The sequence below is a fragment of the Muscardinus avellanarius genome (assembly GCF_963383645.1).
Source record: "Muscardinus avellanarius genome assembly, chromosome: 21".
NCBI classification, from domain to species: Eukaryota; Metazoa; Chordata; class Mammalia; order Rodentia; family Gliridae; genus Muscardinus; species Muscardinus avellanarius.
In genome coordinates, this window is record NC_137807.1 from 20436181 (window position 1) to 20451477 (window position 15297).

Sequence of the window (15297 nt, forward strand, 5' to 3'; positions counted from 1 at the left end):
GTTAACAGGGTCATGAGCACAGACACTAGGTGAGCTGGACGCTGCTGCCGTCGCTGAGATCCGACCGCTGCGGTCTGACCACGAGGGTGCTTGGCTGAAACGCGGACGTGTTTGCTCTGCACGCACACTAGGAGCTACCTAGTGTGTGTCGGGTCTGTTTAGCCCGACAGCCGCGCTCACAGTACCTGTTGGCTTGGACTCTGGTACCAACTCCGAGCCCGCGCCCTCCGGGCTCTACAGATCCGACCTGGCCCAAGGGACGCCGTCCAGGTCACACTCAGCCAGCCGAGAGGAGGCTGTTCCTAGACTTAGGGCCTCAAACAGGCCTCCTGGGTCCTTTCCGTCGGGTGAACCTTTGAGGCGTGCGTGTTCTTTACGGCACAGTGATTCCGGGTCCTCGGGGCTTGTAGGTCTCCCATGTCGCCGCACCTTCACCAGATTAGGTCACTGTGGCCCCTTGTTCGATGACAGACTCGGGGCCGACACTCCGGCTGCCTCTGGGTCTGGCATTTGGACATTTATTTACAGACAAAAGAGCGGAAAATCAGAGGCAACAGACATCTGAATCAAAACAGACACTTGGGTCAGACCCAGGGCTCCGGTTTGCCAGAAAGGCTTTCCCGGGGAGCTTGTTGGGGCACGGGCCCCTCTTCCACTGGAATTCCTAACCCTTCACCACTGTGGACGCAGAACTGCTAGAGTGGGGGCGCGTGCAGGCCTGGTTTGGCAGTAGGCCTCTGTAGGCAGTGAGGTACGTGAACCCCATTCTGTGGCCGATCCAGGGAGCCCCGACACGGCTCTCCAGGGCGCAGCCTCGGCGCTGTGGGAAAATAGTTGAAGGAAAACCTTCAGGTCCTACCAGCCAGACACTCCTGCCATCAGGGGTCTGACCAGGGACAGGACAGAGCGACACCGCCGGGCAGTCTGCCACCCTGTCAAGGGAGCTGGCCGGGCCCGGGGGCTGTGGATCAGAGGCCACCCTGTCTAGGATCTGGCTGGCTGTGTTTTTTTGTCCTTTTGGGATGACCACAAGAAGTCTGACGTTGTTATAATCAGACAAGTAACCATTTGGTTACTCTGTTTCAGAACATGGGAAATAAAAAACCCCAGGGGGGAACAGAACACAGACGTGAGCTGGACACCCAGGCTCTGGTCACGGCGTCAAGGATGCACTGGGAAGCCGGAAAGGAACCTCCGAAGCGGACGATTTGAAGGAAAAAACGGAAAAGGAAAGGAATAAAAAAAAAAATCACAAGCCGAAAAGTTTTTTACAGTAACCAAAGGAGAGAGGGGCCCACGGTGATCTGAAGCGCCAGGCGCGGCCTCCCGCCAAGGCCGGCGCTCAGCGCAGGCGGCGGCCACTGCCCCCGACCACCCGCTCCCCTCCCGGGCTCTCCGGTCAGCTCCAGCACAGGGCAGGCCCTCATCGTCCCGGAGCAAAGATGAAGTCGAGGGCCTGACGTTCGGCAGCTGCGACGTTGGGATGCCACAAATCCACCATGAAGACCACCCGCGGGCCGTCCTCCACGGAGCCTGCGGGGAGGGGGCAGAGGTCAGCGCGCCCCGCAGCCAGGAGCCCCTGTGGCCAGACTGACTCTGCGCTTGGGGCAGGGACCCATCCCGTCCTCCGGCCCAGCTCGGAACAAGAATGTTCATAGGAGCCAGGCACGGCTGTAATCCCAGTACTTGGGAGGCTGGGACAGGAGGATCGCAGGTTTGTGGCCAGCCTCAGCTACTTAGTGAGGCCCTCTTCAACTTAGTGAGACTCTGTTTCAAAATAAAGAATAAAGGCCCATGTGGTGGTGCATGCTTGTAATCCCAGTACTTGGGCAGCTGAGACAGGAGGATTGTGCGTGTTCGAAGCCAGCCTCAGAAGCTTAGTGTAGTTCTCAGTAACTTAACAAGACCCTGTTCCCAAATGAAATATAAAATAGGCCTGGGGGTATAGTTCGGAGGTAGAAGACAACTGGGTTTCATCCCCAGTACCAAAAAAAAAAAAAAAAAAAAAAAGAAAAAAAAGAATAAAAAGCTAGGTATGGTGGTGCACACTTGTAATCCAGGCATTTGGGAGGCTGAGACAGGAGGATCACGATTTGAGGCCAGACTCAGCTATTACTTAGTGAGGCTCCTTGCAACTCAGTGAGACCCTGTTTCAAATAAAGAATAAAAAATAGGGCTGGGGGGTGTGTAGCTTTGAGGTAGAATGCCTCTGGGTTCCATCTCCGGTACACCCCTCAAAAAAAAAAAAAAAACAACAACAAAGAATAAAAACTGGGCTAGGGGTGTAACTCGGAGGTAGAATGCCCCTGGGTTCAATCCCCAGTACCAAAAGAAAAAAAATGTTCTTATGAGCCAGGCCTGGTGGCACACGCCTGTAACCCAACACTTGGAGGCTAAGACAGGAGGATGGCAGGTTCTGGCCAGCCTCAGCTACTTAGACTCGCCACAATTTAGGGAGATTATTTTTTAATTTATTTTTTAATTTTTATTTTTGGTGGTACTGGGGTTCCTGGAAGCCCTTCTACCTCCGGGCTACACTCCCAGACCTATTTTATATTTTTATTTGGAAACAGGGTCTCCTAAGCCAGCGCGGCTGGCTCTGAACCAGCGCGATCCTCCTGTCTCCGCCTCCCAAGCGCGGGGATGACAAGCGTGCCCACCGCGCCCGGCTAGGGAGATCTTTTTACAAAATAAAAAATTGGTCTGAGGGTGTAGCTCAGAGGTAGAACCCCACTGAGGTCAATCTCCAGTACAAAAACAAAAGAAAAAGAAAAAGAAAGAAAAAGAAAAGATAATAAAGAAGGTTCCTGTGGCTTCGGCTGTGTGCATCTCTGGCTCAGAGGGTGAAGGGGCGTGGAGAGGAGGGCTGCATGACGGAGCTCGGGGTGGTCCCGGGCAGGAAGCTGTTCGGCGGGTCACTGCTGTGGTGGACACAGGACACCACAACGCTGTCCACACCCGCAGGACGTGCAACACTGAGCGGGAGCCCCGCAGGCGCTAGAACCGCAGGTCTGATGGCGCGGGCGGGATGTCTGTTCATCTTTTGGCGCTGGGAATGGAACCCAGGGGCATTCTACCTCTGAGCTGTTTTATTTTTATTTTTATTTATTTATTTATTTATTTTCTTGAAACAGGGTCTCACTAAGTTGCTGAGGCTGGCTGTGAACCTGCGATCCTCCTGTCTCAGCCTCCCAAGCCCTGGGATGACAGGTGCGTCCCACCACGCGAAGCAACATTTGGAACTTTCTGCTCACTTTTTTTCTGGAAATTTAAAGCTTCTCTAAAAAAAAAAATAATAAAGTCTATTAGTTAATTAATTTGGTACGGGGGATTGAGTGCAGAGGGCACTGTACCTCTGAGCTACACCCCCAGGTCTACTGTGTTTTAATTTTCTATTTGTTTTGTGGTACCGGGAATGGAACCCAGGGTGGAACCCCCAGCCCTATTTTTTAGTCTCTTTATTTTTGAAACAGGATCTTGCTGAGTTGCAAAGGGCCTTGCTAAGGAGCTGAGGCTGTCCGCCTCAGCCTCCTGAATGCTGGGATTACAAGCGTGCGCCACCACGCCCGGCGCCTACTGTGTTTTATTTATTTATTTATTATTTATTTATTTTTTTGCGCTACTGGGAATGGAACCCAGGGCCATTCTATCTCCAAGCCGCACCCCCAGCCCTATTATTTTTTAGATTTTTTCTTTGTTGTTGGAACAGGGTCTCACTGAGTTGCAGAGGGCCTCACTAAGTAGCTGAGGCTGTCCCCGAACCGCGATCCTCAGGTCTCCCGAATGCTGGGATTATAAGCGTGCGCCACCATGCCCGGCTACCTATTGTGTTTTATTTTCAAGCATTTGTTTTATTTTATTTTGCTAAGTTGCTGAGGCTGACCTGGAACTTGCAATCCTCCTGTCTCAGCCTCCCAAGTACTGAGATTAGAGCTGTGTGCCAAATGTGCTTGGCAAGGTATGTTAATTAAAGGAGAGAGAGAGAGAGAGAGAGAGAGAGAGAGTGTGTGTGTGTGTGTGTGTGTGTGTGTGTGTGTGTGTGTGTGTAACGGGGAAGGGAGGCACCCACCTTCGTGGAACGCGGTGTGCAGGAAGGAATCGTCGAAGAGGAGACAGCGCCCTTCTGCCCAGCACTGGGGCTCGCCCCCCACCACCAGCTCACAGCCACCGGGGGTCTTCAGCCCTGTGAGGACACAGAAGAGCAGAGTCAGGGGCCCGCGCAGGGCAGGCGCAGGGCTGCTGCTCTGGTGAGCGGCTTCGGCTTCCAAAGCGCTGGCTGCGCCTCACCCCAGAGCCTGCACCCGGTCCATCTGTCCGTCTACCTGTCTGCCTGCCTGTCTGTGTCCCCACTATCCCAGCCCCCAGGCCACGGCAAGCCCTGTAAAAGCGGCCGGAGCGTGCTCGTCCACCTGCTTTGACCAGGTAAGACCACAGCACGAAGCCCCCCCGGGAGCTGGAAGGCCCGGCGAGCCTCAGAACTGCGGTCTGTTTCTGCGGTTTTCCACACGGTCCGTGGTGTTCTGTCTAGGGCAGTGGGTGCGTGAGCGCGCCTGCTCGCTGTGCAGGGAAGTTCTCCAGTCCACGCGCCTCCGTCCCTGGCCCTGGGCCCCCCTCATGATGCCCGGCCTGGGGCCCTGGAGGTCCAGGGAAGTCCGGTTCCAGATCCGCCTATCCAGTAACTCTTCTACCGTCCTGTCCCTGGGGCTCCTCTAGCAGCCAGTAAAGACACAGGGTTCACCCTGTACATGGTGTGTGTGTGTGTGTGTGTGTGTGTGTGTGTGTGTGTGTGTGTGCGCGCGCGCGTGCACGCACTGCTGATTGAACCCAGGTGATTTCTATCGCTGAGCTACACTCTAGCCTTACTTCATTTTTTTAACTTTATAAACAGGAGCTTGCTAAGCAGGGCGTGGTGTAATCCTAGCTTTCGGGAGGCTGAGGCAGGAGGATTGTGGTTCACGATCCTCACTACTTAGTGAGGCCCTTTGCAACTCAGCGAGACCCTGTTTCAACATAAAGAATAATAAAAAAAATAGGGCTGGGGGTGTCGCTTGGAGACAGAATGGTCCTGGGTTCCATCCCCAGTACGAAGGAGGAGGAGGAAGAGGAGGAGGAGGAGGAGGAGGAGGAGGAGGAGGAGGAGGAGAGGGAGGAGGAGGAGGAGGAGGAGAGGGAAGAGAAGCAGGGTCTTGCTAAGTTGCTGAGGGTCTAAATTGCTGAGGGTCTAAGTTGCTGAGGCTGTCCTCAAGCCTGCGATCCTCCTGTCTCAGCCTCCAAAGTACTGGGATTGCGGGCCTGCGCCACCTCACCCAGATCACTATATGACCTTTACTTAGGTTGCTAATAATCGAAGATCTACTATGCGCAGGCTTGTGCTGAATAAACACTTTTTAGACTTGGTGAAAAATAAAAGCTTTCTCCAGCTGGACAGCTGAGCGGCACCAGTACTGAAGAATTACCATTGAGACCTCGCTGCCCCTCATCTGTCTGATTCCAAAGAACAGGCTCTTATAAAATTGGACACTAGCCGGGAGTGGTGGTGGCGCACGCTTGTAATCCCAGGATTGGGAGGCCGAGACAGGAGGATCTCGGCTCATGGACAGCCTCAGCTACTTGGTGAGGCCCTCTGCAACTTAGTAAGACCTTGCTTCAAAATAAAGAATAAAAAAACCCAATAGGGCTGGGGGTGTAGCTTGGAGGTAGAATGCCCCTGGGTTCCATCCCCAGTACCACAAAAACAAAACAAAAAGAAAGCCGGGCGTGGTGGCGCACGCTTGTAATCCCCGTGCTTGGGAGGTGGAGACAGGAGGATCGCGCAGGTTTGAAGCCAGCCACGCTGGCTTAAGAGACCCTGTTTCCAAATAAAATATAAAAAATAGGTCTCAGAGTGTAGCCCGGAGGTTAGAAGGGTTTCCAGGAACCCCAGTACCACCCCCCCACCAAAAAAAAAAAAAAAAAAGAAAGAAAAGAAAATAGGGCTGGGGATGTATCTTGGAGGTAGAATGCCCCTGGGTTCCATCCCCAGTACTGCAAAAATAAAAAAACAAGAAAACAAAAACACACAAACAAACAAACAAAAACCACCACCACCAACAACAAAAGCTGGACACTAAGCCAGAAAGGCCGGGCGCACGTTGCTAGCAGCTGCATGGACTGACCACTGAATTCTTACGGTTCCGACGCTGTGATTCTCAACAATACACTGAACGGGGGGCCACGTCATCGGCCCCTCCAAGGACCCAGAACCGTCTTGCCTCTGCCTGGAGCAGGCTGTTAAGGGGCCCAGCCCGCCAGCCACGTTTCCTGTGTCCTGGCTGGCTCGGGCACAGGCTTTCAGGAGGAGGGCACGCTCTGCAGAGACTGCGTGCCCCCGGGGTTTCAGAAAGAGGCTCGCCTTTCTCTGGGCCACTAAATGATTCATTTCTCTGCGCCGGGGAACCTCAGAGAAACCGCGTGCCTGCCCCCCTTGCCCTCTGCCTCCCCTGCGTGGTCCCAGCATCCAGTGGCGGCTGCTCCTGCCTCACGCCAGCTTCGCTGGCAGAAATGGCCACCGCTTCCCCAAAGCGAGCCCTCGGGGCTCCTGGGGGGAGGGACAGACGCGCCCACGGCACCTTTGGGGACAGCAGGCAAGCGGGGACGACTGGCCCGCCTGGCCCAGCTGACGGCGCCCACAGAACAATCAGGAAGCTGTTCTTACTTGGCCTGGCCCTTCTCGTGAGTATGACTCCCCGGTCCCATCTGCCCGGTGAGTTGTGGGATCTTCGAGGTGGTTTTCAGGTTGTTGCCAGGGCCGGGGAGAAGACCCAGCGCCGTAGGCCAGGTGATGGAGGGGTGGGCCTGGAGGTGTGGTGGGTTCTGCATGGAGTCAGGACCGGGCGATGGTCTCTGGAGGCCCAGCAAAGGTGCAGCCAATGGACAGACAGTAATGGAGCACGAGGCGGGAGCTCCTGGCATCTGGAGGGACAGCTCCACCAGCCACGGCTTGGCCAGGGGCAGAAGACGAGTAGACAGGCCGGGCGTGGTGGCGCACGCCTGTAACCCAGTACTTGGGAGGCTGAGGCAGGAGGGTCGCAGGTTCGCGGCCGGCCTCAGCACCTTAGTGAGACCCTCAGGAACTCAGTGAGACTCTGTTTTCAGATAAGAAAATAAAATAGGGCTGGGGGCGTAGCTTGGAGGGACAGCGTGCGAAGGCTCCACTGTGCGTGAATGGCATTGAATGTAACTAGCTGGTCTGAGATGGGAATGAGGCCCATGAGGGCATGTTTTACACACACACACACACACACACACACACACACACACACACACACACTCTTTTGTATAGTTGTAGAACAAACATTCACACACAGGAAGTAAATCGAGGTTTTCTGGCTACCAACCCTCCCTTGCGCACCCTGCCCAGGGCTCTGCTGCGCCGACCCATGAACGCCTTTCCTTCCTGGCATTCTGAAACTTTTGAAACACATATGGTGGCTGGGGATGTGGCTCCGGGCAGAGCTCCAGCCTAGCATGCACGAAGCCCTCGGTTCTATCCCCAGCACCACAAACAACAACAAAAAACACCAAACATCAAGAAAAACTTTTAAAAAGAATGGTGATGCTCTGCATGGCTGCCTCCGTTCCCGAGCCCGCGCAGAGGCCTCGTGGTCTGTTTGCCCCTGACCGGTCCTGTCTCAGCCTGCACCACCGGCCTCCCCAGCAGATCCAGACACGGCTGCCACAGGCCCCCAGGGGAAGCTCCACCCTCGAGGGCCCCTCTGGGCCTCCAGCGTCAGCCCGTCTGCCCAGAGCACCCAGCTGCGGCCTGTCTGCCCGGCCCAGCAACAGGACCACGGCCACCATTAAGATGATCATCTGACCCCCGGGAGCCCCCTCCTGCCCTCTGCCTGCCAAGACTTTACACGCATCCCTTTTACAACTCCAAATAGCCCTAAGAAGCCGGGCGTGGTGGCGCACGCTTGTCATCCCCGCGCTTGGGAGGTGGAGACAGGAGGATGGCGCAGGTTCGAAGCCAGCCGTGTGCGCTGGCTTAGGAGACCCTGTTTCCAAATAAAAATATAAAAATAGGTCTGGGAGTGTAGCCCGGAAGTAGAAGGGCTTCCAGGAACCCCAGTACCACCAAAACAAAACAAAAAACAAATAGCCCTAAGAGTAGGGTTGAGAGCTAGCTCAGGTTTAGAGAGGAAAAATAGAGGATCAGCCCTCGGGGCTCTGCCCAGGGTGCTTTGGAAATGGGGCTGCGCTGGGACGGGGTCTCGAGCTCTTGGTTCCAGAGCCAGTTGCCCATGGATCAGAGACCACGTCCACAAGCCATTTTTTTGTTTGTTTTTTGGTGGTACTGGGGATGGAACCCTTCTACCTCCGGGCTACACTCCCAGACCTATTTTATATTTTTTTAAATTTGGAAACAGGGTCTCTTAAGCCAGCACGTGCGGCTGGCTTCAAACCTGCGCGATCCTCCTGTCTCTGCCTCCCAAGCGCGGGGATGACAAGCGTGCGCCACCACGCCCAGCTCACGAGCCTCTTTTTATATTGACCAACATGGTGTGGGATCCCAGCAGCCACTACCTACCACTGACAGCACGGTATCGTGGGCCAGGCTCCTTCCCAGGAGACCATCTAACATGGTACTGTGTGTGTGTGTGTGTGTGTGTGTAGTACTGGGGGTTGAACCCACAGTTATTCTATTTCTGAGCTAATCCCCAGCCTTTTTTCAAAACTGTTTTATTTTGAAACAGGGTCTCACTAGGTTGCTGACGGTCTTGTCACATGGCTAAGGCCATCCTTGAACCTGCGAACCTTCATGTCTCAGCCTCCCGAGTCCTAGATTACAAGTGTGCGCCACCCACCACGCCCTGATAAATGGCACTTTAATCCTCCCGACGGTCCTGGGAGGCGAGCGCTACCTTTGCCATCTTGCAGCTGAGACACTGAGCCCCAGAGACTCGGAACGCACCTGCAGAGCCTCTCTACCCGCCCTGCCTGACTCCTGAAATCGGCTCTAAGCTACGCCTTCCTTCTTCGTTAAGAAGCCCAGTCTTCCGTGAGAACCATGTCTTCCTCAGAATCGTCCCCCAGAGGAGCAGAGCTGCGTAGGTGAGGAGGGGGTGCAGGCGTGGGGCTCCTCGCCGGGCAACCCGGGGCTCCCCCGCAGAACACGCTGGTGAAACGGCACCCGGTCCTCTATGGCGGACCCCTTGTGCCACTCTCCCTCCCGCAGCGGGCTGCGGCTTTCTATCTCAGCTCCTCCAGCCTGGGATGCCGCCCGGTGATGCCATGGTCCCAGCAACCAAGCTTCCATCACCAGGAAGAGGCGTCCTGGAGAGCAGTGCCCCTACTCACCATCCGGCAGTTAAGCTTGCCTTTCCTGAGTACTCTGGACTGCGCTGTGTGCAGACACATGCGACAGGTCTCGGCGGACTGGACCCTCAAGCTGCCTCTGTAGAGGCCGATTTTCTTTTTTTTTTTCCTTTGGTGGTGTTGGAGATTGAACTTGAACCCAGGGGAAATTCTACCTCTGAGCTATAGCCCCCAGCCATATTTTATTTTGGAAACAGTGTCTTGCTAAGTTGCTAAGGCTGGCCTCAAACCTGCGATACTCCTGCCTCCGCATCCCAAGGCCTGGCCTTGACCTTCTTCTTATTTATTTATTTATTTATTTATTTATTTATTTATTTATATTTGGTGGTACTGGGGTTCCTGGAAGCCCTTCTACCTCTGGGCTACGCTCCCAGACCTATTTTATACTTTTTTATTTTTGGAAATAGGGTCTCTTAAGCCAGCGGGGCTGGCTTCAAAGCTGCGCGATCCTCCTGTCTCCGCCTCCCAAGCGCGGGGATTACAAGCGTGCGCCACCACGCCCGGCTTGACCTCCTCTTTCTAAACGAGGAAAACGAGGCTCCCGGGGGTGACGTGACCTGCCCGAAGGGGCACGGCCAGCTTGTGGCAGGGTTGGGTGCAAACCGAGGTGACCCAACTCCAGATGCCGCTTGCAAAACCTCTGCTGTGCGCACACACGCCATCTCTGTTACCAATCGGCCTAACACCACGCCCTCCTTGACGGCTGGGCCCGCGCGCGAGTGTCCGTCACCACCTCCTGATGTCCCCAGGGGCCTCAGTGATCCTCACAGAAGCCTGGGGCCCTAAAGCGACGCTCTCAAGACGGCAGCCACTCACACAATGTGTCGACAGGAATTACAGCCCAGGTCCGCCAGTCTGAGGCGCTCGCTCGACGGTCACGCGGGGCTGGGGCTCCCATAGCGGACGAGGCAGACAGCGGACACGTTGGTCGCTGCAGATCTTTCTGAAGGAGCGCCTGGGTTTGATCCCCGGCACCGCAAATACAAGGAAATAAATACCTGAGTTTATACCGATCACAAATTTGAGACTCAGTTCTTTGTTTGTCTTGGTACTGGCGGTTGAACCCACAGGCGTTCTACCTTTATGCTATATCCTCAGTCGTGTGTGTGTGTGTGTGTGTGTGTGTGTGTGTGGTATTGGGGATAGAACCAGGAAGGGGGGTTTCTTTTTGTGTGTGTGGTACTGGGGGTGGAACCCAGGGGCTTTTTACCTCCGGGCTATACTCCCAGACCTATTTTATACTTTATTTAGAAACAGGGTCTCACTAAGTTGCCGAGAGCCTCGCTCAGTATCTGGGGCTGGCTTCGAACCTGTGCCGTCCTCCTGTCTCAGCCTCCCACGCGTGGAGATTACAAGCGTGCGCCACCACGCCCGGCTCTAGGATGGGGGGGGGTTTCCACCTCCCCAGCCCTATTTTATTTTTTCTTTTGAAACAGGGTCTCACTAAGTTGCTGAGGGCCTCGCTAAGCTGCTCAGGCTGCCTCAAATCTGAGGTCCTCCTGTCTCAGCCTCCCAAGTTCTAGGATCACAAGCGTGCACCATCACACCTGGCTTTATTTATTTCTTTTGGAACGGGGTCTGGCTAAGTTGCCGAGGGCCTCGCTAAGCTGCTGAGGCTGGCCTCAAATCTGAGGTCCTCCTGTCTCAGCCTCCCAAAGTTCTGGGATGACAGGCGGGCGCTGTCGTGCCTGCTCTTGGAACCCAGTTCCTGCAGTCAAGGTTGTCTACGCGAGCTCGCCAATGTCTGATAAAAGCAAACTGATACAAAAGTCCAGTTTTAGTTATTTGAGCTTTTGTGATGTTTCGTATCCCCTACGTCGGAGGGGCCCTTCGACACACGTGCCGGGGGCCCCCGTCCCCCCAACATACCTAAGTGGCACCGGATGCGGATGTTCGTGGGCCCGTAGTGCTCCGTGATCACCGTCCCGGGGCTCAGCACGGAGATGCACGCGTTCCCAAAAACATTGTTCCCAATACAGGTCCGAAGGCTCCCCAGCAAGCGGTACGTCCGTGGGCACTTCCTGCAGTTCCTGGGGACGCAAACGCCCTGGTTGACCAAGTAAAAGGCGAACCACTCTCCGCTGGCGGTGCTGTTCATTTTCCAGCCCTGCGGGAGGCTGCAGTTTGAGAAGGCTTTGTAGAGGGTCTCGAACTCACAGAGGATGGTCTGGAAGTTCCGTTCCAGCAGCTCCACGTCGTGCTTCTGGGCGTCCCGGGAGAAGTAGGGCGTGGTGGGGAGGTCGGGCAGGAAGAAGACCTCGGGCTTCTGGATGGAGGGCCGGCTGCTGAGGTAGCGGCCCTGTTCGCGGATACCCTTGTGGATCCGGCCCATGCCCGACCAGGAGTAGCGCTTGGCATACTCCTGCAGGCTCTGGTAGAGCTTCTGGTTGAAGCCCTCGCCGTGGCTGCAGCGTGCGCACTCGGGCGCCTGGCAGTACGCGAAGCCGTTCTGCAGCCCGCCGGCGTCGGCCGCCTGCATGAGCGAGTTCACGGAGACGTAGGGCCGGGGCTGCTCCCGGCCGACGTGATAGCAGTACCACACGAACAGGACCAGCAGGCAGGCCACGGTGGCCACGGCGCTGGCGTCGCAGTCCCGCACCGACTGGATGCCCGAGGCGATGCGGTCCCGCAGGCCGTCCAGCGACCAGCTCCAGGCCGCCAGCCACGGCAGCGACATGGTCACCTGGGCGGCTGGACACTGGCGCTGCGGACGGTCAGTCCTCTGGGGTCCCGAGTGTCCCCGCGACGTGCCGGTCAGTATGGGGCACAGGGAAGGGCCGGGGCGGGAGGAGGCATGGCTGCCGCTGTCCCTGAGGCTGGCCCGAGGCTGGCATCGGTGAGCAACGAGGGGGGCGGCCCGGCCCACCACGCCACACCAGCGACAGTCACTGCGATGGGCGGGAAGGGGCGGGCTCACGTCACCTCGGCAGGTGGCGTTGGTGCCGTGCAAGGGTTTATAGGCGGTCCACACCTGGGACAAAAAAGGGACACAAAAACAGCGTGAGCGTCACACCTCGGAAAGTCCTCAGCAGGAAGACACAGCCTCGGACAATTGTGCAAGGCCCTGGAATTCTGCAATACCCTCATTATCAGCTCCCCATTTGCCGGCCACCTCCCTTCCCCAAAAGGCCAGTAGGGCTAGGTGATAAACCAGCAGCCCCACCTCCTTTGTTCTTTTGGTACTGGGGATGGAACCCAGGGGCGTTCTACCTCCGAGCGACACCCCCAGCCCTGTTTTTTATTCTTTATTTGAAACAGGGTCTCACTGAGTTGCAAAGGGCCTCACTAAGTAGTAGCTGAGGCTGGCTGCGAACCGCGATCCTCCTGTCTCAGCCTCCCGAATGCTGGGATGACAGGCGTGCGCCTCCATACACACAGGAGGACTGTGGTTCGCGGACAGCCTCAGCTACTTAGCGAGGCCCTCTGCAACTCGGTGAGACCCTGTTTCAAAATAAAGAACAAAAAATAGGCCTGGGGGTGTAGCTCGGAGGTAGGAGCCCCTGGGTCCCATCCCCAGTACTGCCAAAAAAAATAAAAGGTAGGATGAGAGCCCAAGGGTCATGCTGGCCAAGCCCCAAGGACCGTGGCGGCGCTTCCCAGGGCCCTGTGGAACGCTTGGTCGGTCTTGCTTTTTCCAGTCTGACGGGAACAGCCAGGTGTATATCCCACTACCATCTGAACAGATGGGGAAAAGCTCCCCATTCCCGTCCCGTGGGGTTTTCTAGTTTGGCCTAGAAAACTTTTGTGGCAGGGCAGGGAAGTTCTGAGCCCTAACTGGAGGAAGCCGCGGCGCTAACCCTTGGGGAGTCTCTTCCTCTAGGTCTCAGGTTCTCCCATCTATCGCATGGACGTATCTCCTTGGCTGAGGATGCATGACGGTGGACAGGAAACACGCATGCGTGCTGCTGACTGCCGGGACCCGCAGCAGCCATCTTTGATGAGCCAGTGAGCCAAAGGTGGGGTGCAAAAGGAAGGACTCAGGCCTCCCTCCGATCCCAACAGCCACGTGCAAATCCCGAAGGCTCTTCTGAAGCGACTTTTCTGTCCCCAGACTTTTCTGTCCCCAGACTTTTCTGTCCCCAGACTTTTCTGTCCCCAGACTTGCCAAGCAAAACAATAACAGACAAAACAAAACAAAACAAATACTAAAAGGGTAGGTGTTCAGTAACTGTCCACCGGCTTCTCCCGAGTTTGAGTTGAATACAAAATCACTTGACTGTGATGTTTAGTAAGTCAAAAAACACATGCACTGAATATTTATGTTTTTTTTTTTATATTTCTAGGAAAAATACCAGAGCAGGGAGGTTAGAAGCTACATTCTTTTCCCTCTCTTGCTAGCCCTCAATTTCTTCTCAGATACAGGAGAAGAGGCAGAGGCCGGCCCCACTGGCTGTTGGGGCTCGTGCCCCCCCACATGTCCCCTGAATTATGTCATAACTGGAAGCTGCTTCCTCTTTAGGAAAGCGGGAGGCAGATCAGATGAAAGGTGTCTTGTTTACACACCTTCTCAAAAGCAGAACCCCAGGATTCCTGAAATTCAGCGTGAGACTATCTTCAGCGTGATAGCAGGCACTGTTGGGAAAAGGATTTCCCCCAACACTGTGCGAACCCCCTAATTAGAACTCTGACTCTCTCTCTCTCTCTCTGGAGCAGGGTTGTTTGTTGTTATTATTTCTTGAGCAGTCTAAGAGTGAGAGGGTGATAATTTAACACACACCTGTTAAGTGCTAGTTCCCATCAGCCCTGCTAATTGCCCAAGTCAATGGAAATAGACACAGAAAACCGGGTAGAAGAAAAGGGACCTGTCCACTGGCCGCCCCCTAGCCGGCCCTCTCCTCGCTCAGCCTCGTTTTCTGCAGACCCCACCGGTAGCTCACCCGAGGCCCAGCAGTAAACAAAGCCTGTAAAGGACCCGGATGCCCCAGACCCCAGCTTTGGGGGGGCCCCATGATCAGTCCCAGGACCCAGCGCTGAAGTGGAGAACAGTCACCTTTAGCCCAAATAAGTGACAGACCCTTTGCCCTGCGGTGTGTCTACCAGCCCGCGGCTGATCTGTACCAGTGAAAGAACCCTTCGCATCGGAGGATGGCTGGCTGCTTATTAAACTGTGCTTCAAATATTTAACCCTCACGGTCCCGAGGGACAGCCCTCCCACCCCACAGAGGGGAGGCGATGACTCCCCCAACACACACACACACACACACACACACACACACACACACACACACACTCCTCGCAGGGACACCAGTAACTCCCAGCTTTCTGTTCATTTCCCTGGTCCTGTCCCCACCAGGGATGGAGGCCTCTAGCCCCTCTTCTAATGACATGCAAGCCCTGGAGCTTAAAGGTCAGTTGGCCCCGGGGAATAAGGTCTAAATCCAACTCCCATCAAACAGAACTTCTGACAGAAGGACTGCCCGCCTGGGGACAGTCGGCCTGACCCAGTTAACCCGGCTCAGACCTGCGGCCAAAGAGGCTACCCAGGGCTAAAGAGCTTCGTGGCCACCCTCAGGAGGAGGCCACGCGCCCTGGACACCACCAGGTGTGCGAGGCGGGGCATCCCTGGGCTCGGGAGCCGGCAGCTGCCCGGGGCCAGCCTTCCCCGAGGGATCTTCCCTCCACACCCAGCACCCACCGCCTTGGGGAGGGTAGATGGTGACCACCAGGATGTCAGGGGCGAGGATGCAGGGCCAGTGAGGGTGAGTAGGAAAAAAGTGGGCGATTGGCTAAGACCAGGGCAGGAGGTTATGGCGCAGGATGGCTCCTGGGACCAGGAGGTAGGTTCCCCGGGAAAGAGAGGGGGGTGATGCTGAGGGCTGGGGGAGGGGAGGGCAGGCGAGGAGCGGGGGCTCCCGGGGAGGAGGTGATGGGGGAGGGGACTGCGACGGGGAGAGGAGGAGGGGGGAGAAGTAGGAGGAGGAGGAGGAAGAGGAGAAGGAG

At 55.8% G+C, this 15297-nt stretch overlaps 1 protein-coding gene across 1 annotated transcript; it reads right to left on the reverse strand.

Annotated features, from left to right (window-relative positions):
* Positions 1–1423: 1423 nt before the first annotated feature.
* Positions 1424–12034, reverse strand: ASPHD2 (aspartate beta-hydroxylase domain containing 2; the record flags this gene model as incomplete). The annotated part of the gene is made up of 3 exons (XM_080717877.1): positions 1424–1533; positions 4070–4183; positions 11227–12034. 3 exons carry the CDS (start codon positions 12032–12034, stop codon positions 1424–1426), a joined length of 1032 nt encoding a protein of 343 aa, XP_080574003.1.
* Between the last annotated feature and the right edge of the window lie 3263 nt (positions 12035–15297).